This window comes from Acipenser ruthenus, chromosome 19 (assembly GCF_902713425.1).
Source record: "Acipenser ruthenus chromosome 19, fAciRut3.2 maternal haplotype, whole genome shotgun sequence".
In the NCBI taxonomy this organism is placed as follows: Eukaryota; Metazoa; Chordata; class Actinopteri; order Acipenseriformes; family Acipenseridae; genus Acipenser; species Acipenser ruthenus.
Genome location: NC_081207.1, coordinates 7465696 through 7490543, shown reverse-complemented (window position 1 = coordinate 7490543; position 24848 = coordinate 7465696). Strand labels below are relative to the sequence as shown.

General features: G+C 37.9%; 2 protein-coding genes across 3 annotated transcripts in view; one reads left to right on the top strand and one right to left on the bottom strand.

The window, feature by feature from the left end:
* The window catches only part of b3gntl1 (UDP-GlcNAc:betaGal beta-1,3-N-acetylglucosaminyltransferase-like 1), a 145640-nt gene extending 138102 nt beyond the window's left edge, over positions 1-7538 (bottom strand). The window contains exons 1-5 of one of the 2 annotated variants that reach the window (XM_034040611.3): positions 7410-7538; positions 6912-7064; positions 6110-6226; positions 3325-3424; positions 981-1045 (exon numbers count right to left, since the gene is read on the bottom strand). In XM_034040611.3, coding sequence (XP_033896502.2) covers positions 981-1045; positions 3325-3424; positions 6110-6226; positions 6912-7055 — 426 coding nt within the window. In that variant the 5' untranslated portion in view covers positions 7056-7064; positions 7410-7538. Of the gene's footprint in view, positions 1-980; positions 1046-3324; positions 3425-6109; positions 6227-6911; positions 7065-7409 lie in introns of those variants that run through there. The other variant, XM_034040612.3, reaches the window with a different exon arrangement.
* A 740-nt stretch (positions 7539-8278) lies between these two features.
* On the top strand, positions 8279-19758 carry LOC117424760 (meteorin-like protein). The gene is made up of 4 exons (XM_034041453.3): positions 8279-8690; positions 11457-11845; positions 17540-17599; positions 18815-19758. The coding sequence occupies exons 1-4, from the start codon at positions 8593-8595 to the stop codon at positions 19129-19131; spliced, it is 864 nt and encodes a 287-aa protein (XP_033897344.2). The 5' UTR covers positions 8279-8592; the 3' UTR covers positions 19132-19758.
* The last annotated feature ends 5090 nt before the right edge of the window (positions 19759-24848 follow it).

The following is a 24848-nucleotide window of genomic DNA, read 5'->3' as shown; positions in this document are numbered from 1 at the left end:
ATAGATATTTTGATTAAAATATATTCTTACTAGAGAAGGATTTCATAGGGATTTGTTGCATATTTCCAACCTCTCTGTGATCCCCCGTGGGGTCCCAACCTACAATTTAAGAGCAACTGCTTTATTTTGTTCCCCTATTATTGCAATACTTTGCAAAGACATGAAAGGCACCCTATGAACTCAAGGTGTTGACGTTGTTCTGTCAAAAATGAACCCCTCTATAAATAACATTAAAGTACTATTGTATAGTATTTGATATGTCTTTTTAATTCAGGTCAGTGGGGGAATTGAGTCTTGTACGGTATGAAATACACACTTTGTTAAACATGCCTCTTACCACTACCATTGCATGTTTAAATGTCAAACAAGTGAAAAGGCACTGCACCAAACACGATATCTGTCCGTCTCAGCTCAAGCAGCTTTGATAGGTGTGTTGTCTTCAAAGAGAGTGGCAGTCAAAAGCTGTTAAGTCTCATTCAGAATATTTAGCAAGCCTCTTCACAGATGTCACTTGCAGTGCATAAACAGCCGTATCTATTGAATATCTGTGATATTTAGCACAAACCCTCTGGAATTTTGCCCACTTTGAAACATTTTGTCAGTGGAATTTACTATAAAGGCACACAAGGGCCAGGGGGGCGGGGGGAGGTGATCAATGCATTTGGAGCCAATACCAAATTCTGTCTTTATGGTTATATCTGGTATCATACTATGTTAAAGAAATCTCTTTTTCCATGTCTTACTTTCAGGTAGTCTTGCACTATCATCTTCTTCCCAACCCGTATTTTATTTTTCTTTCTTTTTTACTACATCATAAGTAGTAGCACATTAAGTACATCATAACACAAACAATTGTGCTCTCTAAGTAATGACCTTGACTGCTTTGGAAGTAAAAGATGACCTTAAAATGAGCTAAAACAAATGTAGCTCCCCTTTTTTTTACCCATATTTAAAGTTTCAAAATTTCACCAAATACTTACAGCATCCAGGAAGCACAAGTACTTGCCTCTGCTTTGTGACACAGCCTGGTTCTTTGCATAACCAACTAAATAAAAAAAAGACAGAAATAATTAGAAACAAACGTGGTAGCAACTGACTTCATAAAATTCAGAACCAGCGCAGCTACTATTGTCAACACTGAACAAGTGTTTTTGCACCTATTAGTTGTACAGTAGGTTATAAAAATAAGACATTTAAAAACACACTGAAAGTGAGACTTTGAAGGTGCTTACATCACTTGGAAAAAACTACCAACTCCCTGTTTTTTTTATTAAACATACAAAGATTTCTGGTTCACAGTCTGCAGCTCAGATTCCAGAGAGGTGCAATACATAGCAAAGTCCTTAATCATTAAACGCTAATACAAAAGCTCTGTTTCCAGCAGGAGGTCCAAATGTTAAGCATTTCCATGTTATTAATGACTATGTGACCAGTTTGCATCTTTATGATGGCTTATTACAACATGACCAACTCACAAATACAACTCCTGATGTTTCTACATAGCAGAGTACCGTCAAGGCATCTAATGGTTCAAAGCTGGCTTGAAGTGGGATTTTTCTATTGCTGCTCTGGTTGTATATTAAACACAAACAGGAAGTTGTAAAACTTTCAGGTACCTACTACCTGGGGGTGGATTACCAAGGTTTAGGAAGCTTTGCTAAAGATTTCGTTTTTTGCTGTTTACAATTCTTAAAAAAAAAATACACCCAGTATAAGGGTCAAAGTTATGTTCTTTCACAAGTACAGTGCACCCCCTTTATACTGCGGAACAGGTTATAAGGCGGTACGGTCATGGCTCCCATTTGCCCCACAATGCCATTACACTAACACTAATAGTCTCATTATAAGGTGAAACACAAACAGCACGGTCTCTTAACTATGGCTCCCGACTACAGCGTTATAAAGGGGGAGCACTGTACAACAGGCACCACTACAGAGTCAAGCAACAGGCTTTCCATTTCAGTAAGGCTGCAATTTTGTTGCTCGGAAAAGTAACTTTTTAGTAAAGATGTTTCCATTGAACTCATGTTACCATTTCCTTTTACAGCTGCATGTGGTTCTTATACCAACATGTGCAGGTTTTCACCAGAAGCTTATGTATACTTAGCCACTACTAGCTATCTTATTAAAATCGACTTTTCCATAATCTGTATATGAAGTGGAATAAAAATCACCATGGAAACCATTTAATCTGTAACACGGTTCCCATAATAAGTAGCATATTAAAATGGCGAAAGAAATCCGACCTAAACTTTTTCTCGCATAAAGTCAATTGCTGAGCCAGGTTTCTTTTTTGTATTCCAAAAAGCCTTCTTTGTGAAAAGAGCATATTGTCATGACTACCAAGTGCAAATTCTAAGCCTTGATAAGTTATTAACATTCTTTCACTATATGAGCACTGTAGCATGGGTAGCTTGTCGTAGTTTTATTTGCTGACTTATCCTTCTTTCAAAACAAAGCCTAAAGGGATTTAAAGGGACCATTCTATTAAAAAGGGGTTGTAGCAAATTCAGGATTTGTCTTTTTATCAAACGGTTTGTTCAGCAGCTATCTAATTAAAGGGTTAAGGAGCATTGTAAGCTCCATCTTCTATATCAATTTCAGTTAGAAATTTCAGATAGACAAGACAGTAAATATGACTGATTTTAACAGAGATGATATTAGGAGTTTGGTTGGCAGTGGCTTCCATATCCAAGATGTAATAGTCTTAAAAGTGATGAATAATGGGAACCTTTTTGCAAAACAGACTTTTCGGTTGCTGTCCACCAGCTAATGTCTTACTAAACAATTTAAACACCTTGCAGACTTGTCACTTTGAATTAATACTCTCCTGGCTGCCCAGTTTGTGTGCAGTACATGAATCCTAAAAAGATAATTCAACGTTCCTCTATGAATAAAAAGATGCTGACTGACATAAGTTACAAATAACAGCTGCTTATTATTGCATAACAGTCAGGAACATTCAATTTAGACTGCTTTGTATAAGGCTTCAGAAGTTTAATGCAGTTAGTTTTGTAAATTGATCAAACACAGTCTTACAAAAATGTACAAACCCTGGAATTTAATAAAACTTCCAGACGTAGGAGGACATGCCCTTACCACACACTTAAACATTCTAATATGCCTCTAACTGAACACAGACATGCCCTCTGGAAAACTTGATTGAATTTCACCACAGAACAGTAATATGTTTTCATTGAATGCACCTCAAAGTCAAGTGTTAGTATTTGAATGTGTTTATATGGCATTGCTGTGGCCTGTGAAGGCTTCCTTTTGACAGGGCACAGTTAGGGTAATAGAAGATGAAACTGGAGAGGCACTAACCTCCTTTTGGTTGAATGGAATTGTGTCCACTGGTTACTATGGCGATTCCTCGGTTTTCGAGTCTGGGTGTCCATTTCTCAATAATAGAACCAGAGTCATCCTGAGGTAAAACAAATGCAGCCCATTTAACTACCTCTGTGAGATCGACTAATTATTTGGTTTACCCATTCCATAACCCTGCAATTCATAACTAGAAAATGCCCACTTCATGTGAAAAAACATATGTCTGTTTTAAAACTGTACTTGTTTGTAGTGTAATGTTTTTCTTTGTTTTCTCAATTATATTTGTCTTGTTTTATAGATATAAAGGTAATGGTATCTTCCTAATAATTCAAAATGTTGGTTCAATCTATAGGGAAAGATCCAATATGGTCAAGGTTTGGTACTATGTGAGGGATGGAAAGCTTCATTCTCCAAGTTGTAAAAAAGAAGAAGAAAAAAAAAGTTTGAAAATAACCTCAATAGAAAGTAAACCTAAAATATTGCTTTATGAAGGATAAACAAATTAACAAAAGTACATCTGTGTTATCAGGGTGTGTGTCAATTAAGACACAGAACAGAAAGTACTGCGCCTATAAACAAACAGTCATCAACACAGGACATTGTACTGTTCTTCCAAGGTAAGCATAACTAACAATTAGTTGTACAATACAAAGAACATTAAGAACTGCTATCGTTAGGTATATTATGTGGAAAGCAGGCATAGATAAACATAAAAAAAATCACAACTTAAGAGCATTCTTAACATTAAAAAATCCCAAGTCAGCAAAGACTGTGCAAATAACTATTGTAGTTAACAGCTATTCCACTTTATCAGAAAAGCCAGTTGGCACTTGGCCAGTACTGGGTACAATGACTTGGATGAGACATTAAGCTACTCTGGGTACATTAAAGATCCTATTGTAACTTTCAATATGGAACTTCCCAAAATAATGATATTCTGTCTGTGACAAATCACATGGCCTCTAATGCTACCTTTAGAAGTGTTATACTTCATTAACCCCATTAAAGCTCTTTAAAATTATTCTGGCTGTAAATCATGATATGCCTGTTTTGTAGTAGGCAGCTACAGTGGAGCAGTGAGAATGCTGTAGGTCACTGGTTGTTCTGACACCTAATGAAGTCTGTTACTTTGGGAAACCTGAAGTACCAGTCTATGATGTAAAACAGGTTCAAAACACCTCACTTCTGTGTGAAATATTTAAGGAGCAGGAGTAAGATTGATTTGAAATTTCAATCAATCAATCAATCAATCATTCTTTATTTTTATATAGTGCCTTTGAAGAAAATTTGCCACAAAGTGATGAACAAGAAAAAATTAAATAAACATTCTTAAAGAAGAAATACAGTAATGAAAATACTTAAAAACAATACAAGCAAGTAATAAATACATCAGTATAAATAAGTAAATAAGTTAATAATTAAAGAGCAGTAAAAACAAGTGATAAAAATAAATATAATTTACAGGACTGTGAACACTCATAAAAGTAAGTTTTCAGTCTTATTTTAATAACAGCAACAGAGGGAGCCTCCCTCACAGGTGGTGGCAAGCCATTCCACAGTTTAGGGGCTCTGTGAGAGAATGCTCTGCCACCTGCATTTCTTTTCTGTATCCTTGGAATGTTAAGCAAAGCTGCACCCTGTGCTCTAAGAGGCCGACTAGGAGAATATGGAGTTAGGAGTTCTTTAAATATATGGGACCACGGTCATGGACAGCTTTATATGTCAGGAGCAGGATCTTAAAATCAATCCTGAAACGAACAGGAAGCCAGTGTAAATCTGCCAAAACAGGGGTGATATGTTCATATCTCTTGGTTCTTGTTAAAACTCTGGCTGCAGCATTTTGTACAAGTTGTAATCGTAAAATAGCACAGCTAGAAATACCAGAGAACAGCACATTACATCAGATTAGTCTCTCTGCATCAGATTGAGAGAAAACACATCTAAGTATAGAAATATTTCGTAAATTAAAAAAGGATAACTTAGTGACATTCCTGATGTGTTGCTCAAAGCAAAGATCTTGATCGAAAATAACGCCTATATTTCTCATTTCAGACTTCCAATTAGAGGGGAAGCCACTAAGAGATAGGTCAGATTTATGTTACTCCGGCAATTTAAGGGTCCCAAAAGCATTTTCTCAGTTTTATCAGAATTTAGCATAAAAAAATGTTTTGACATAAATGTTTTGCTGTTGGCCATACAACTAGTCAGTGCACCTACAGCTAAGTTGTCCCCTGGTTTAAGTGATAAATATAGCTGAGTGTCATCAGCGTAGCAATGGAAGTTTACCTCAAAACTTCAAGCAATATCCCCCAAGGACAACATATATAGTGAGACAAGAATAGGACCAAGAATGAAACCTTGAGAAACACCCCAAGTAACTGCGGACATAACGGAGGTGTCTTCCTCAATTCTGACAAACTGAAATCTATTTGACAAATAATAACGAAACCAAGACAGGACGTTCCCTGACAATCCCACTCGATTTTCAAGGGCAAATCAATTCAAATAGAGTGGCCAATGGTGTCAAACGCAGCACTTAAATCTTTCTCATTGATGTTGTATGCTACAAAAAATGTGTTAAGTTGATGAGTCACTGCTTTCTCTAAAACTTTGGATAGGAATGGGAGATCAGAAATTTGTTTGACATCTGTAAAAATGCCTTTGACTTCACTCTATAAACACCAACCAATATTTAAGAAAAAAAATATTTCACATTATATATGGAATATGGGGTTTATAGGCATGCATTACACAAAAAAGCAAAAAGGAATATGGACCATACCTTACTAGCATCATTGAAAATGGACAGTTCCATGTTCCCATGGAAATCTTGCTCGAGAACTGATTGGAGACATTCCTGCAACCAACTGGAAGCATTGTGGACTGGCAGTATAATGGACTGTGGAAAAGAAGGTCACAGTATGTGAACTCATTGCTCAGAGGATGCTCTGCCACACCAGCTTTAAACTGTATTAGCAATGCCTTTCTAGTTTCTCTTTAAAATGGACTGGTCGGATCATTACCCCTTAGGTACTACAGCAGCACGTTATCAAGAATAAACTGTTAGCCTTTAACGGCTTTGCTGTTGGCTGCCAGAAGAAATCCTTTTAGTTTCTATGGCGGTATCGTATTTGATTACATATAAAAATACTAAATTGCAATTCTCCCATATTCTCCTTTGGTCTGCAAAAAAATGTATCACATGACCGACCGACCTCCCCCATAGGTGTAAAAGTTTAATTAAAAAGAAAATGTCAATAAGATTAATAAATTGCTGATATAAGATGCATTACTTAATTAATTAAAAACTAAGTTTTCATGACCAGTACATTTTCAAAGAAACGAATTACAAAATGAGATGTGGAAACTGTACAGAAGACTCAAAAGGACATCAAGCGTACATCAAAGTGTTCATCTTAATGGGGAAAACTGCTTCTGTAAAGCGTATAGCAAACTAAGATGTACTATTTCCCGCAGTCTATTGACAGATATTGTTTTTTGTCATTGCAAAACCTACCCTGTAGCTACACAAATATCGTGCATTAATGTTCAACATAAATATATATATATATATATAAACACACCACGTCAATTTTGGAATGTCCTTCTCGACTACATCCTAGCGCTGTCCGGGGTTTCACGGTGCTTTCAGATGGAGCATTCTGCTCACAATATTGTCGCTTGGCAGGAATAGAGTCGTCTGTTGCTGCACCATAGTTCCTGTGCATTTTATTTTTCTTGTGTTTAAAAATATATATTTTAACAAATGTAAATAATTTAGAGCGTACAGTAGAGTAACTGCTTCGACTTTAGACAAACTAGCACATACTGATACATAAACAACGAGACTGCACTGAGCGTATTTTATAAATTAAATGCAGTATGCATGTAAAGTAAAGTATGTAGACTACAGTAATAAATCTAAATTGAATTATTGCAGATATTCTAAAAAGTACAATATTTCCCAAATACAAGCACATGCTTTTTTGGTTTTGTTTTTATTTACAAAAACATTCTATAAAATGTGATATTAGGAGTTGAATTTCTTCTGGAAAAAAAAAACAAAAACCTATATTACATACCGGACAGTGCAGAGAACTCAGACTCAATACAACTTTTTCAAAAAGCACGTTTATAATACCACTTTTTCAAGAGACACGTTACAGTGCACCACACTTCCGCAAAGCGTGCCCAGCGAGACGCTAAGTCCCGCCCCCGTGAGAAAACAATTGGTTTCTGTCGGAGTATATGACACTTGAGAGGGAGAATGTATTGTCAATCAGATCGTCGTGACGAAATTGTGCAGGGCTGCAAAATGGAACTTGAGTGATCTTGAGCTTACTGAAACCTCGTACTAAAGACAATCACTGTTTTTGTGATAAATCTTAGGAGCCTGAATATGTTAGAACGCACGCACCAATTATAGGTATATAGTATTAAAGCTGCATCGCTTCAAAATACATTTATGGGATAACTTATCTTTCTGTGTACAAACCAAACAGACTTGGTCCAGTACCGGCTGCAACTGCCGGAGCCCCTTTTTGCAAAATTGTGTTTTGTTTCACAAATAGCACTTACGAAGACTTTATGTTTTCAACATGGAATTCCGAGTCATCAAAGTTTTTAAATGTATAACACATATTTTAAAACTATTTGATCACGCCAACTTTAATACAGATTTTAAAAAAAATAAAAGACTAGCTAGCTTTTTGGATTTTTAAAGATGCATCGTGTTTTCACTATCTATCTATCTATCTATCTATCTATCTATCTATCTATTTAATGAAAGCACCCCTAATTTAAGATCTGTGTATTTGATAATGAATCCCAAGTAAAAGCCTGCAAGCTATTTTGATCATTTTGATAGTAGTACCTACTGTATTATCGCACTCCCCCAAGAAGGTCTGCAGCCTATAGACTAGTAAAGGCACCGCGTCAGAGAGGAGGCGTGGTTTAGGACAGAAAGTTGTTACTCAGCTGGAAAGCAAAGCCATGACGTTTGTCGAACTCGAGTAAAACTTTCTTTGCAACTTAGCACCGCTTCATTTTGAGTGAGTACGATGCTGAGAAAGCAGGGAATGGATTACTGCTAGCGCCACAGCCAGGGGTCCGAGCTATTAGGGACGTAGTTGTTGCTGCATTTAACATATTTGCAACATTTAAATTGCAATGTAGCGGTGAATAAAAATAAATAAATAAATAAATAAAGTTACTTGGGAATCCTAAATACAAATCGGCGTTGAAAGTCAGCAAGTGGAAGATAAAATGCTAACTCCGTTTCTAACCGATTTGATCGCAGTGTTGGTGCTGTGCCGAGTTGCGGCTTCGCAGTATTCCAGCGATCAGTGCAGTTGGAGAGGAAGGTAATGATGGTTTTATAAAAATAATAATTTTGACACGCTGATTTGTATTCGCTCATTGGTTTAGAATGGACAGATCTACTTAGATTGATGGTGTGCTCAATTCTGCTGCTGCTTATCACTGGATCCTGTGTAATGTAAAGTCTGAAATGTTGTGTTAAATTAAAAGCAATCATTTTATTAAAATAGGTGTCTAATTACACTCCTAATAAAGTTATAGAATAGGTGACTATAGTTGTGTGTAAAGTATTACAATGTATCTGTCTTTTCAAATCTGGAACGTGTTGGTTAACATTATATTACGGCATCTGATATTATTTGTATTTTATTTAGTTATTTCATATTGTTCTCTTATATTTAAGCGTTACTGTTTCAACTAACATATCGGTATCAACTTTCTTGTTTAATCACCTAAATAGTTGTCAATATGAATTAATTCAATTTCATTTAGGCACTATAAATAAATAAATAACACAGCTAAAGGCAAACGCTTGTAAGATTTTGTTTAAATGCTCTCAAGTGTATAAATGTGATAACAAAAACACACAATGCGTGCTGGAATTAAATAGTCTACTGCTTGTTTTAAATAGATTCTTATCGGGGCATATGGACGAGATTAGCAAATTGTCTGCGCATTAAAATACAATGCTAGTTTGGGCGTTTGAAGTCGGCTGTCTTGGTATCTGAAGGTGTGTAACACAAGACCCAAGTAACAGGTTTTAATCATGTGGCGCGGAGAAGGTTCGCATCCCGATTCACTGCAGCATTTTAAACAACACCTGCAAATCAACCGCCTTGTATCCGATTGTTTTTATACATTCTTTAGGAATAGTTCGCTGTATAACAAATTACTGGTTAGTCTGTTAAATTGACCTGCAGTTTACTTTACACCATGTCGTTTCTTTAGTTTAGTTTAACATAGTTGAAGGTAGTAGGTTGTGGTAATACTGTTTTGTGTAGTGTTTAAATATCCTCTAACTTTTACAATGTTATATTCACTACAGTTATACTACGTGTTGCTTTAGGTTTTGTTTTTAGATGTCTTTCGTTAAAAGAACGCAGTATAGCAATGCGTACTCTAGAACAAAAACTACGTCGTAATTTCCCTAAAACGCTATTGCTAAATTTCTGAAATAGACACTCTGAATGATGGTCTGTATTCAGGGCATTGTAAAAGACTGACCGTTGAGTCATCATACTTGAATTTCCACGTCAAGTGTAGAAAGGGCAGCAGCACCGCTTGGTGTAATCACCATCTAGCGGGGTGAAGGGGTAATTCAATTTCCATGCTTACTTAATTAAGAACATATTCGCCTTAAAGGCATCCAAACAGTTTAATTACTTAGAATTTATTCGTTTGTTAAATGCACGTAGCGTCTTACGAAAAGAATTAGCGCACACCCAACCATCACATCGGAGTAATTTGCACTAGTTCGGTTTGGGATGGACTTTAGATGCGATTAATGTTAAAACAGCAGATGTACTTTGATTTGAAGTAAAAACATAAATCTTTTGGCCATTCGCATTTTTACTTGCGGGTTTCTTAAGTATTGTACATAAATCATATTTTAAAGACACAATTAAGAAACAAAATTTTTGAAATCCCTGTACGTTTTGTGTACAAACCGAACACAAATAGCTTGGAAATTCAGCATAAATTAGATAAATTAGATTATTTCATGTTTTGTTGATTTTAATAGTACTGTCTGTTTTAAATAAGCAACCAATACGCTTGGAAAACCGAAATAGTCCTGTTTAAATGTAATCCAAAGTGAACATTTGCTCTTGTTTCCTTTCTATAAAAAAGAACTTGAGGATGTAAACGAACTGGACTGTCAACGATGAAGTAAACCAGTTAAATATATATTTTTATGACAGTAGAACTGACTGCCCAACTTACCTCTGGCAAGTTTCCAAAAAATAATGTCTTGGCTCAAGCAAAGTGATGATCACATTTTGGTTGAAGCAAGGCTCTTCCAGAAATGTAGTACGTGCATGTCTCTTGGCTGTATTCATGTGATGCAGTCATGCAATGAGTGGGAGAGGGTATCCTGTGTGAGACATTAGCTTCATAAACTCTCTTCTTTTTTTCTTAAACTGGCAAGTGCAATACAGTGGAACTCCAAGGCTGCTTATTAACCTGAAGCTACATTTCAAAAGGATTTGGTTTAGGATTGGTAGTGAAGTACTATTTCAGGAACCCAAGTGCATTTTAAAAGAGTGAATCATCAGGGAGCTTTGCTGTGCTGCATTATATAATAGCGGAGTTCAGTTCACTGTAGTAGTCAGCAAGCATGTCGCAAACAATCTCCTGGCTGAAAATCACAATTCCTAACAGAACAATCTGTACTATCTGTAATGGCTATGGGAATGATAATATAATAATGTGTTTTACTTTGAGTAACCAGTCATTCTGGGCTTTTTTTAACCACCAGTTCTGCATTTGTACAGGTGTGTGTGTGCGGTGTGTGTAACTTCAGGGTCTGAAAAGAAAAGAAAATGCAGAGGAATGTTTAATGCCACCTGTAGTGTCCACTAGGTGGTGCTTTTATTGTCTGTACACTGATGCAGGTAGACTACCACTGCCAGATAGATATAATATACACATTTCTTCCTTTTATATATTTAAAGTAGGATTCTGCAATAATGAGACTAAATTGTCATTTAAAAGCATAAGCTGCATGTGGGAGTCTGGTATGTGTCTGGTACTTTCCTGATGATCCTCATGCTATACCTGTTTACTACCAATGTTCCTGTTCTTTCTTTCAGTGGGCTGACACACGAATCGCACACGAGGGACGTGGAGCAAGTCTACCTCCGCTGTTCAGAAGGGAACTTGGAGTGGCTCTACCCAATGGGAGCCTTAATCGTCAACCTGAGACCCAACACCCTAACAGCGGCCTACAAGTACTTGACTGTGTGCATCAAGCCATTGAAGGACTCCAAAGGAGCTAATATTTATTTAGAAAAATCTGGGGACCTGAAGTTATTAATCCGGGAGCAGGACCATAGCCCTAACCAGGTTTATTGCTACGGGATAGACGAGGGCTCCCTGTTTATAGAGGCAACCCTACAGCAAGACATTAGCAGGAAGATTACTGCCTTCCAGTATGAACTAGTGAACCAGAGGCCTGGATCTGATTTGCACACTCTTTCTGGTGAGTAGCTGATTTTACTAATTGTGTTCTTGAACACTTGTGCCTGACATGGTGTGAAACAGGCTTCAACGGGTGGGTGGAAGATTGTGTTACTACAGCTGTCAACAAAGTGCAGTGCACAGAAGGCCTTAACTGGGAGAAACAGGCAGCAAGGAATTCTACTTTAGTGCATATGTATTGTAATATAACTAGCAGATATTTTGTGTGCCATACGCACATGTTTTCTTTAAGCACTAATTTAAGTGTCTTTGTTTTGCTTAAAGGACCACTGGGATTCAGTCTCCGTCCCTGGTTCCTGGATGTCCTTTAGTTCTTCAGTTAAACACACAAACGACTAATGTAATCCATACAATTTAATAAGGTAACACATTGAGACTGCCTTCCAGTGAAACAAAAGTGGTCTCTGTTATGTAGCTTCCTAGCTGTGGAGAACTGCCTGCAAGCAAACAGAAACAAATCTATTTTTGAATGAAGTCATTTGTTGGTTTCTTCATTGTCAACTGTGGGGTGTGGGGTGTATCTGCCTGCTGTCTATTCAGGTGCAGTGGAGGGCTAAGCTGAGTGACACTCTTTAAACAAAGTCCGGAAGTTGGTAAAAAAAAAGTTGCCAAGGGTAGCTCGGAGGCTATTGTGATGATCGATTCTTGTTATAAATTACTTGTTTGCCCTGCTGAAAAAAAAAGCTGTTTGGGGGTAAAAATACTCAATTGCAATTTCAGGAGCTTGTGTGTGTGTGTGTTTTTGTTGTTGGGTTAATGCAGAGGTTATTTTCAAAGATGGAGAAAAAAGGTGAATTTTTCTTCAAAAACATTATATGGATAAACAATACTAACCAGTATTTTCACACACCCCAACACCGAATTAAAATCCCCCTATTGTGAATAATGAGTGTTCTAGTGACCCTGTTCCCTTAGAATCTGTATATAGTTTTATAGCATCAAGTCCTAACTGTCTCCCTTTGTGAAGCTGTCACTTAATTGCAGGTTTTCAACACTTGTCTTCCATTGGGCAATGTCTATAATGCCCTTCAGCACCCCATTTGTAGTTTGACCACAGGTAGTACTTAATTTAGTAGATTGTATGTGTATTCTGGGATGTACATACACTACAGACTACTACTCTGAGGTCCCCGGTTCAAATCCTACCTCAGCCACTGACTCATTGTGTGACCCTGAGCAAGTCACTTAACCTCCTTGTGCTCCGTCTTTCGAGTGAGACGTAGTTGTAAGTGACTCTGCACCTGATGCATAGTTCACACACCCTAGTCTTTGTAAGTCGCCTTGGATAAAGGCGTCTGCTAAATAAACAAATAATAATAATAATAATAATAATAATAATAATAATAATAATAATGTCTATAAACTGAAATCTATGTATCCCTTTTTACAAGTCCTGTAACTGCAGGCCTATTACCAGGGTGCTGTAAAAGAGTGACAAGAGGGTACCTTTCCAAAAGCATAGGAAAGTCGCTCTTGTGGTAAACAGTTTCAGTTTCCTGTTTTGGTACCCCAGTGTATTTGTTTTGCTAAGGCAAACGGGGATAAAGAAATTAACTAAGCTAATGTATGCAGGCTTCCATTTAAGGTACAGTAATATATCACAAAGAAATCGTGTTTTATCTTGATTGCTTCTTCAGATAGTGCTTCAAACGTATTAAACCCTAAGGAAAGTTACTAGTCAGATATTTTTTTTTTACCGATAAGAGAGACATTTGGAATGTTGTGGAGCTGTGTGAATGTTTTTCTGGATAAACTCCAAGACTGTGTCTTTGAAAAGCAACAGTTGAGTGAATGTGTCCTTCACAGTGGTAACTCTGAGTCGCACAGCAGTTTGTATTCAGTGTCTGTGTGTTCCATTCCCCTCTGACGTTGTCCCAGCTGTTGGTGTCAAGTGCCTGCCTGACGAGGGGATAGACACAGGTGGCTCTTTTGAGATGCAGGTTTTGCTGCTTTAGAGCTTTTCATCGTTCTGTCTGATTTCCTAATTGTTTTCCATCAGGCTTGTATGAAACTTAATGCAATGCACATGCTTTGGAACTAATCCAAGGAATTATTCCTTTCGATAAGGATATATTTTACATAGCTTTGTAGGTCTTATCTTGTATCTGTGTGCCACTTTGACGTGTGTTACTTAGATTACTACCACCAATTTTGAAAATGGACTTTAAGTACATTCAGTAAAGTGTTTTTTTTTTTTTGTTTTTTTTTTTGTACCTAGAGGCCAAATACCTGGGTGCTAACTGACATTAAATAACTTACATTATTTAATGTCTGCTTTGTGACAGATACAGCTTCAAAGACCAGGGTTTAATTCCATACTTGGGCAAAGCAAAATACCTATTGTACCTATTATTTTAAAAGCATGATAATATTTGCTACAGCTGGTTCCCTAACTTTGGTCCTGTCTCATGTCACTCCTCTAGACAGAGGTGTTCTGAAATCCTTCCTTCATTTGAAGTGGCCTTTAACTAGTGTCTCGTTCCCTCCCTGTCTCATGCCCAAATTGGTCCTAACTTCGCCCCAGGCTCACAGCTGTGTGTCTAGGCCCCCTTTGATGTCCACATCTTTTGTTCTCCCCGTGCTCTTCTCAAACAGCCGAGGTGGAGATGGAGTCGTAACCGTAAAGAAACAGTGATAGAAGAACAGAGGAGAGGTCTCGGGGCACAATTTCATTTCTGAACCAAGCTAATCCTGAATGTGCTGATCTAGTTTTCGTCCCACCGGGCCGTCGGAACTTATAAAGCATAAGGGGTGGCCCCAGCTTCGGCTCCGAGCTGACCTTGTAGTTCTGCTGAGGGTAACGTCTTTGTGTGCAGACACTTTATTCCAGTAGAATTCCTCAGCTCTCTTTAGCTCTGCCCCCAGGAGTTGGTTAATCCTTCTACAGTACTAACCCCCTAACCCTTCCCTACTCTCCCTAGAAATTGCTTATCTTGCTAAATCTATGAACCATGCTTTGGGGACAATTGCTGGTTTGTTTGTGGTGGGAAAGCAGCAGTCTTGATTGTCAAACTTAGTAATATCTCTGGTTGCTCCAATTAGGGGTGTCTGTACAGCAACTCCTGCTTTGAAAGACTTTTGAAAGACATAACTTCCTGGTACTGATGTATTTCCTTCAATCCAAGTTGCCTTTTCTGACAACAGTTTTTAAACTAGACTGAGCTGAGTTTGGCAACTCATCATCACGGTTTAGGCAAAGACAGAACAAAATGTTTCTTTTTTGTAACGGTAACCATTGAACCAAGCCATTAGAGTCAATTGTATTTTCAAAGGCAAATGCCATTTAATTACAAAAGGGTCATTCCACAACAGCGTAAAAACATGGCAGACAAAAAAAATGCCATGGAATGACACTACTTAATGGCAAACACATGTTCCTGGATTGCACTTAGATTTTTATATTAACCCTTTGTAATGGTATATGTTGGCTAATTTTCTTTATCAAAATCCCAATGTGTGATTTGTACAACATTAAAAGCCAATGGTAGGGCTGACTGACATTTCTCTATTTGTAGTGTTACATTTTATACCATAAATACTAATGCCAAGCTGGCCTCCTTCCATATACTACTAGTTAACATCAGTTTAAATATAATGAGTGAAAAGCAGTGCTTCATTCTTAATACCACTTTGCTGTAGGTGTGAATGGGGTAACAAAGTAAAGGAAGCTGCATAATATATGCATAGCTGGTAATAAGAGCTTAGAAGTGACAGTACAGTTGTTAGTATCCCTTTCAGAGGATTATCAAGTGTGCTGTTGTAAGGCAGCCCTTTGATCCCTAAGTGTGAGGATCGGGGGATGCTTGAGGTGCATGAGTTATCGGGAAAAATGGAAAATTCTGCTTTTTTAAATACCATCATTTTTTGTGTTTTCTGAATAGTTTTTTTTTTTTCAGTGCAGTGATTTGGCCTCCGTATATTTATTTATTTTTATTTATTTGCACTCATTTTTATGAAAGAAGAGAAATAAATATTTTGGAACTAATAAAAACAGTTACAATAAAAGACAAATAACAATTAATTTTTTTCTAGTTTCAGAACATAAGGATGATCCTTTCAGATAAATGTGGTCCTTGCTTCAAAGTGGATGGTTTGTGCGTTTGGTATTGCGACATTTTGAGATCAACAAAGTTGTTGAGCAGTAATTATTGCCCCCCCCACCCCCACCCCCACCCCCCCTTCATTTTAACTGGATTAAAGACTGTGTGTGCATAAGGCTGCAGTATACTTGGAGCAATTGCGTGTGTGTCTTGCTCACTAAGCTGATTCTCGTAGGGCTAATTGAATTTGGCGTAGCAGGGATTTGGATGACTTATGTATGGTAACTAAACACATATAAAGACGTCCTTTTACTGACTGAAAGCATTTGTTTTTGAGTCGGGTACTGTGAAGGGTGACTCCTCGTCTCGAATGCCTGCTTCCTGTCACACTGTGTGGCTGAAATGTGCCACATCCCCCAAATCACATAAAAACCCCATCCACAGAACTGACAAGCAATGGAATAATAGAAACTGCCACACCGGTGCTGAATGCAAGTGTTGGAAAGGGGCTGGAAAGAGATCACCACTCTATCCGCCACTCTGTAGAATGCTGGCACCAAGTAGTCCTCCTTCAACACCCTTATACAGTCTGTAAACAGGCTGTCTGCTAACAAGTGTGGCCTATTGTGGGTGTTGTCGTCCTCTTGCTAGTAACGCTGAGTTCAGAGGGCAAATCGCTCAAAGCAGCTGGAACATAACTGCTGCTGCCCCACGGGGAATGATGTAATTGCATCCTAGTGTGGAGAGAGCAGAGGGGTTGAACGGGGCCAGCTTTCTGAACCACTGCTCACTGTGTGCAGTCAGCTGCTTCAGGTTACCTCAGGGTACTGCCGGCCCAGGTCTGTGGCAAGGAATTCCTGAATAGCCAGGCAGCAGACTCGGACAATGGTGGCTTTGTGAGGAGAACTGTCTGGGCCGCACTGTACAGGGGGCCCTCCGGGAGACTAATGCCTGCAGGTTGCCACAGTCTAGTAGCCCTCAGGGCAGTAATAAATAAACACACTGCAGACTGACAGGGCTGTGGGGAGTGAAGTACAGGGACAGATTTACCTGTGTTGGGGCACGAGAAGCTTATGTAGCCAGTGCCTTGTCTGATGGTCTCAAATTCACCCTGAATTCATTCGTTACTGAGGGCCTACTCTGGATGAGCTGGCTACTTGGACTCCTGTATTGTGCGCTGACTAGCTAAGCAGAGACCTTTCCAATTTCACAATATTAAAATATTTTAAAGAAGACACAGGAAACCAGACAGAGGTGCACTTAAAGCAAGCTGTAGTTTTGTCAAGTCAATAAACCCATAAACTGCCTTGTTTTGGTTAGACAGACCAACTCTCACAATCAGATGCCTGTAGACAGGGCCATCAGCTGTTCTTTTCAGGAGAAGGTTGATGTGTGATGTATGTTGGTTTAAGTGTGAGTTAGAGGTGAAGACAGTTTGGAAGGAATTGCAACTTTCACTTGCATTTTATAAAATGCAGCTAAATTATTAAGTGTTCCCAAACTAAAGGGTTAATGAATTATTTTCCAGTACGCATTATGCACTTTTCTGGAATGGAACAAGAAAAAAAGATCCTGTCAGAAGTCAAGTTTTCCTTTTGAAATGATTCAATAAAAATATTGATTTTTTTGTTTTGTTTTGTTTTTTTCCTCACCAGCTCCTTGTCGCCCATGCAGTGATACAGAGATTCTCTTGGCTGTCTGCACTAGTGATTTTGGTAAGAGACTTTCTATATTTTATATCCTATGGTCCCTGAAATATTGTAAGGAAAGTAATTTAGAAGGGTCTACAACTTTAAGACTTTAAGCTGTCTAGTCTTAAGTTCATTTCTAATGTGGCTGTCCTGAAGTGTAAAAGTAAATAAATGTGTTGTGGCTCTTGTTTTTATGGTCAGGTTACCCATCCCACTCCAGTTTAAGTAGAAAGGCTAGTCGGCAGGAAACAGGAAATTCACCAGAGCTACCGTAAACAAACGGTCACACCAATTAAATAGGGGGATGAAATGAATAGGGGCAGACCTTCCGAGATCGTAATTAGTTCATTTTTCACCACTTGGTGAGAATGGACTTAGCAACAGTGATAACAGGAACACAAGTTCAAAGGTTTCCCATGGCAAATTACATGCTATTTTCCCCTTGATGTCTTAAGTAGACAGCTAGCAAAAGGGACAGAGGGACAGTTTTCAATAGGGTCTTCATATAAAGAGAAGGTTTAAAAAACATTACTGGTCTGGACCTACATTGGCTCATTTGGAAAACTGCTGCAAAGGCTTATTGAATTCTCAGAACTATTTTTTTCTTTTCTCTTAAGTCAGCTATTTTTCAGTATAGTGGCTTTGGGTCTGTGGTTTTGTTTTTTGTTGCTGGCTTACAATAAAGAAAAAGCCACAAAACCACTGAAGTATGTACTAGTAGCAGTCTTGAGATTAGTGCAAATGTGAATCCATTGACAATTAGGATCCTCGGTTCGTTAAGTGTTTTTTGTCTCCTCCTTGTTGTTTCTGTATTGGTGATTGAGAGTAGTAAGAACACAGTCTAGTTGTTCAGCTTTGCTTCTTTTGGATTCCTTCAGACCTTTGAATCTGGTCTCAGACAGTTCACAGCCCTTGACATACTGTGTTATATTCATATGAGTGAACAACCACCAATAAGCTTGAGTTTTGGAACCTGAAACACATACAGTACAGGGACACATACTTCTACTTTAAATGTATCCTCAAAAGGTCTATGTATAAAATTCCCAACATGCCTTCAATAAAGAGATAGATGAGACCCCATGTGTTTTTATAATGTGTATGGAAGCTCAGGAATTTGTTAGAACTGACATGCAAGGAGTCCTGCTGAATATTTTTTTTATAGATTTAAAAAGTAAATGTAGGTGAATATGACGGCTTTTTTTTTTTTGACAATTGCTTAATTTTTTTTCCTTTTAGCGGCAAGAGGCACCATCAGAGGCGTGACGCACGATTCGGAGCTGCGGGAGTCAACGATAGGGGTGTCTGTGAGCAAGCTGTACAGACAGAAGAGCAAAATCTTCCGTGCCGCAGGGAAGAGCCGACGCTGGCTGGGTCAGATCAGGACGCCACTGGAGTGCGGGGTCAACCCTGGAAACGGGGAATTTCTCTTCATGGGGAGCATGCACTTTGGGGAGGCCAGACTGGGCTGCGCCCCTCGTTTTAAAGACTTCCAAAGAATATACAAAGAGGCAAGGGACAAAGGACAAAACCCTTGTGAAATCGATACGGACTGAAGAGGTGAGGTGCGTGGTGTTGGAAGCTGTGTGGCGCTTTGGCTGAACTGAACCGGTTTCTGATTGGGCGTTACTGGAATCGGGGGCTGAAGAAACGCATCCGGCAGAAGGACAGAGCTAGCTGGGAGCTGGAGAAAAACTGATGAACAAAATGGCTGCTCCTTCGGAATGCCCTTACGCATTGCATAGCACAGTGTTACACTTATAAAGAAATGGCGGTACTAGCTCTTAAATGTTGCTAAGCAACAGGTTTGGACTGTTTTTAAAGCCAACTAAGTTTAAAACTTGGACCTCCTTAAACTCTAATGTCTTAAGACTTTTGAAATTACTGATGATGGATTTGTGAGGTCTTAATGAAATACGAATGTAGCATTTGCTTGTGTAAATTGTGTAAATTGAGGTTAATGTGAAAGAACATTGTAGGAGAAGTCCCATGTGCTTTGTAAAAAGCTTGATGTACAGTTTGAAGTTGTTTCTTATCACAGAAATGTATGAAGCTTAACCTGTTTTTGTTTCGTTGTTGTTTTTTTAAGGAGTGTGCAATTTCAACCTGTAATTTTTCTTCAGGCTAGTGAATTGTAAAGAAGGGTTTTTTCCAGAGAAATAAAGCTCCCTGGGTTGCACCCACCCATGTTCTTTGCCTCTATTTTTGTTTGTTTGTTTGATTGCTTTTGGCTATAAACTCTGAATTTCCACAATATTTAACCTTTGGTGCTGTGCGATTTATGGGACCCATCTGTATGTGCATACACTGGTTTAATATAACGATCCACTTTTGCCTTGTTTTAAAAACTCCCTCTGAACAGAGCTGTTGTTAAATATCTGCATTATAAATGCATTATTTTCAAATAAAAATACAGACTTTTTTCTGTTAAATTTTGCATAGTTTCAAAATATTACTGAATTTCTTATTGCCTCAAATACAAAAGTGCAATACATGTTGATAAAAAATACCAATTATTCAATATATTTTGAATTGCCTCTAAAGCTCTCAAAGGAGGGTAATACCTAGACTCCTCCTACCAACATGAACCTTTGTGATTAAGTTTGAAAGACTAACCACATTCTTATCACGAGTGAAACTCCCTGCAGGGTTGTTGCAGCAAACTACAATGCATTCGGCCACCACATCTGAGCTACTATAATTAAAATTATTGAAGAGATTCAGTTTAGATCAAAAATATCTAACAATATATTCTTAAAACACTGGCCTAGTTACATTCAGTGGTGTATGTGGCTAATGATATGGGAAACCAAAAAAACACAATACATCCCTAATAACGTAGCTCCCCATAACTTACAAGCTCCCAAGTGCCAAGGCTTTGATAACACTATTATTAATTATGTTTACGTTGAAAATGAATTAAATCCTATTGTGGCCTTTATAATAACACATACCCCATTATAAAGCAGTGCATGCTTGGCTCCCTCTAACAGTGTTGTCATGTGGGTGGAATGTATTAACTATCCACACAATCTATAACGTATTCACTGTGTGTCAAAAACAGTTTAATCTTAGAGACAGTGGGCACATTTTTTTACTCCTTATATGAATAAGGGTACATATTATTCAATACAATAGGGCCTTGTAAGAATTCTAAAAGTAGGGTATCTAAAACAAAAAGTCTGGTTCAAGATTACTTACCTTTTTTTTTTTTTTTAAATTCAAAATGGATGCCAAACGGTTTCTTATTTAAAACAAACAAAAACTAAAGACGAATATTCTTTACTGAAAATATTTGAATCCACTTATATTGCTATTTTGGAGAGGTTTCAAAATATATAAAAAATGAAGCAAGCTGAACAAAACATTTTTAAGGAGGCTGTGTGGGCCGGTGGTTAAAGAAAAGGGCTTGTAACCAGGAGGTCCCAGGTTCAAATCCCACCTCAGCCACTGACTCATTGTGTGACCCTCAGCAAGTCACTTAACCTCCCTGTGCTCCGTCTTTCGGGTAATACGTAATTGTAAGTGACTCTGCACCTGATGCATAGTTCACACACCCTAGTCTTTGTAAGTCGCCTTGGATAAAGGCGTCTGCTAAATAAATAAATAATAATAATAATAATAATAATGGGTAAAGTTGAATTGTATATCCCTAGTTACACGAGACAAACACAAGGGCAGTGGTTCCCAACTCTGGCCCTTGGGATCCATTCTAATCCAGATTTATTCCAACCAGGTGCTAAATTAGTAACCAGGCCCACTGGGGTTTCAAGCAAGAGGCCTGTTTGCAATAGACTCGGCCTGTGCCAGAGAAGAGGTTCAGACTGACAAGAAACAGCATAAACAACAAATATCAGATAATTTTAACAGTGATGAATCTAACTTAGATTAGAATGCAGGTCATTCTGCCCTTTACCCAAAGATAACAACATTCACTAGAGCATAAACAGTCTGCAGTGTTGTACAATCAGCTGTTTACTGAAGAGAAGGCATAACACTTTAAAAGCTGGAATTGGCCTGCTAAGTAACATGGACAGGCCTGTCATGTGTTTACAACACTCAGGGTGAATGATGGTCTGTATTATCTCATAAAACATCATGGAAAAAAAAAAAAAAAAAAAACATATTGTTGTTAATCTGAATGGAGCTTAAAATGATTTCTTATTAACATATGAATATGTCAATAACATATGCCCCTGCCATGTTTGAAATATCAGTAGCATTAAAAAGTAGCCATATAGGGGCTTCAACATATACCCAGATCCGATATTCTCCCATTAACTTGTGCTATGAATGTCCTGACCACGTTTCCTCACAATTGGGTTACATACTTTCCTATCACATGTGGGGATATAAGACCAAGACATATTGTTACAGGCTGCTTCCTCTAAAACAAAAGTCAGTTCAAACAATACTTGAAATTGTCATGAATATTGATGACACAGAGTAAACCTTTGTTCAATTAAAATAAACATATCTTTATTTAATTGTCTGCAATGGCATAATGACAGCGAAAGCACATTGAAACCAGCTTTAAGCCACCCTTTTTATCTGACTCCCTCCAGGATTTAAGGAATAAAAGACCAAAGAACTTTAATATATATATATATATATATATATATATATATCAAATCTCACTTCAAACGGTTGTTCTCCAGCTCATAGGAATGATCTTTGTTATTTGGGAGGGCAGAAATGAAGTGATGTAGATCTGCTTTATTCTCCTTTCAGTCTACAAGAACTAATACTGCCTTTAAACACCATTGATTAATCTGGAGAAATGGAGCCCCGACTGTGTTGAGAGCAGCTGTTTTCAGGCTCTCGGTTAATCACCGTTACCCTCAATCTCTCTCCTTCAGCACCTTATAATAAAAAAGATCTGATCTTATCACAAGTCAAAGGGTAGCAGCCAAGACAAACTGAATTCTCATTTTGTTTCAATTGCCAGTATCAAGCACTGCCTACACACCACTAAGAGAAAATTATAATCACAAAGCTTGTGCCTTATGTGATGACCATTCATCTTTTTTATACAAAAGAATAGCTCTATGAAAGTAGAAATAAAAAAGAATATAGATGTTAATTATTTCAAGATGAACATCCCACTATTGAGCTTTCCTGGGTGCTTTCATGGCTGTTTACTATGGTTTTAAAAATCCTGCACTAAACCTCTTTATGCAACCTCTGGATAAAGCTGTCTCCTAGGTAAATCATCTATAACTTCAATACTCTCAATCTGTGGGTAAAACTATTAAGAAACTCAGTCACATAAACCACATTTTTCTTCAATGTACATTTGCTGTCTAGTTTAAAATCACCCCTGTTTGCCAGAGTAGTTGGCAGTTTAACGTTAGAGAACAAATCTGAAACATTTGTGACCAACATGATGGATAAAGCAGCAGTTTAAGTGTATTGAAGGTAGTGGGGTGTTATCAAATAGGACTCCTCAAAGAGGGTAACAGTGCAGGTGGGCTCATTTAGTGTGTTTATTTCTGTTACAACATCTAAAAATTCAGGGAGTAGTAGTTTTTTTTTTTAATTGATGTTAAAGGCATTTGTATTGAGAGCCGCCACTGTTCAGACCATTAAATAGATCCCAGTGACTTTTGTAATAGGACATTGTGAAAAGTCGACTTGTTTAATGCCTAGGGACTGGTGGGGATAATTTTGTAGTTACTAATGTGGCTGAGCATACTGCGGCATACTGGCTTTGACAACTCAAAGATTGAGCTTGAATTAACTTTGCTCAATTCCTCTGCACCTACTCACCTGGCCTCATCACAGTCCCTACAGCTTAAAAAGTCACTCTTTAATATCCCGGATATTTTTCTTTGTTCAGAGTTAACATGAGCCCCGACTCCCTCACAGGTGTACAGAGTGACAGTAATGATAGCTACTAGCCATGATTCGGATACTTACACGTACATTATTACCGTCCCCTCGCCTAATCCTTTGTTTTGCACGTGTAGCTTTTCAAGTGGCTGAGCCTGATACTGTATTTGATACTTGAGAGAAGGATCTCCTTGATTCACAGACCCAGGGGCCTCCTGCCTGGCAGCCCCAGGTGCTGACTGATGCCCCTGTGCACTGCAATACTAGGAAGCTGCAGAACAGCTAGTTCAGCTGATTCAAAACCTCAGAACTTTCCACCGATCAGCCACTAACTTATATTCAGCTACTACCTTACATTAGTTGGCCACTGATACAGATAACAACTGAATTACTTTTTGGATCCAGCGGAAGTAAATCTATTTTGCAAATCTGTTCTGTTGCCAATGCTAGAAAGCTACAGTTTCATTTTTATGGTTTTGTCGTTACAATCAAAACAAGCCGAATCTATAGGCCTAGTGTTTAGATTAAAATAATATGTTATGTTATTACTTTATAATACTGCTACTGACAATACTGCGACAGTAGTAATTCCAACCCAAATAAGAAAAAATATATATGTAACTGTACTAGCTAACCGTAACATAATGTAGTAAACTAGTTGTTAATAGACAATAAACTGAAAATTAAGTGTGAACTGAAAAAAATTCTAAATGCATCTTACTGTACAATGTGGAGGGATACTGCATGTCTTTTGGTCACTCATAATTCATGGCATATAGAATAATGTCTGCTGTGGTTTCTAGTACTACATTGGTATTGCAATAGTATCCCAATGGTATTTTTCACTTTTCTGGAAAACAAAAAGACACAAGAGGCGTTTCATGTAAAACAATCCAGCTGTAATCGAACTGCTTTAAGATAGATGGCACAGAAGAAATGTAGTCTGTCAACCCAGTTTTGAATGAAAAAGACAGCTGGAGACGGAACACAGTAAGAACTATCAAAAAGAAAGATGTGGAACATGGATACATGATAGATAGACCCACTAACAGATAAAAACCCTGCTCTGGTGCGCTCCGTGACAGGAAGATTGATACTGAAGTCTGCACTGAATGATGCATTCCAGTGTGGAGAGTAAGGAGTTTATAAAAACAGTTTCCGTCCAAGTGCATAGCATTAATAGTATTGGTATAAGTCACTGTTGTTGGTGGAATGTAAAAAATGTTCTTGCGAAACGCGACGCCCTGAAGCAAATACAGAAACTCTCGTGCCTTTTGTTTTGTAAACCCCAAATATTTACATCTAAGAATAAAGTCATGCAGAAATTAATTTTAACAGCTACACTTTCCATTTTAATAACTCTTTCCAATCTTATTTATACTAGCTGTACCAGGAAAGAGTCACTGAAATACATTTTTGATAAGCTGCAAAGTTTTAAAAT

What these genes read in the sequence shown, in the direction of transcription:
- LOC117424760 (XM_034041453.3), top strand. Translation starts at nt 8,593, where the DNA reads ATGCTAACTCCGTTTCTAACCGATTTGATCGCAGTGTTGGTGCTGTGC. An exon ending in CAGTGCAGTTGGAGAGGAAG is followed by an intron (nt 8,691 to 11,456) that starts GTAATGATGGTT and finishes TCTTTCTTTCAG; the next exon opens with TGGGCTGACACACGAATCGC. An exon ending in TGTCTGCACTAGTGATTTTG is followed by an intron (nt 17,600 to 18,814) that starts GTAAGAGACTTT and finishes TTTTCCTTTTAG; the next exon opens with CGGCAAGAGGCACCATCAGA.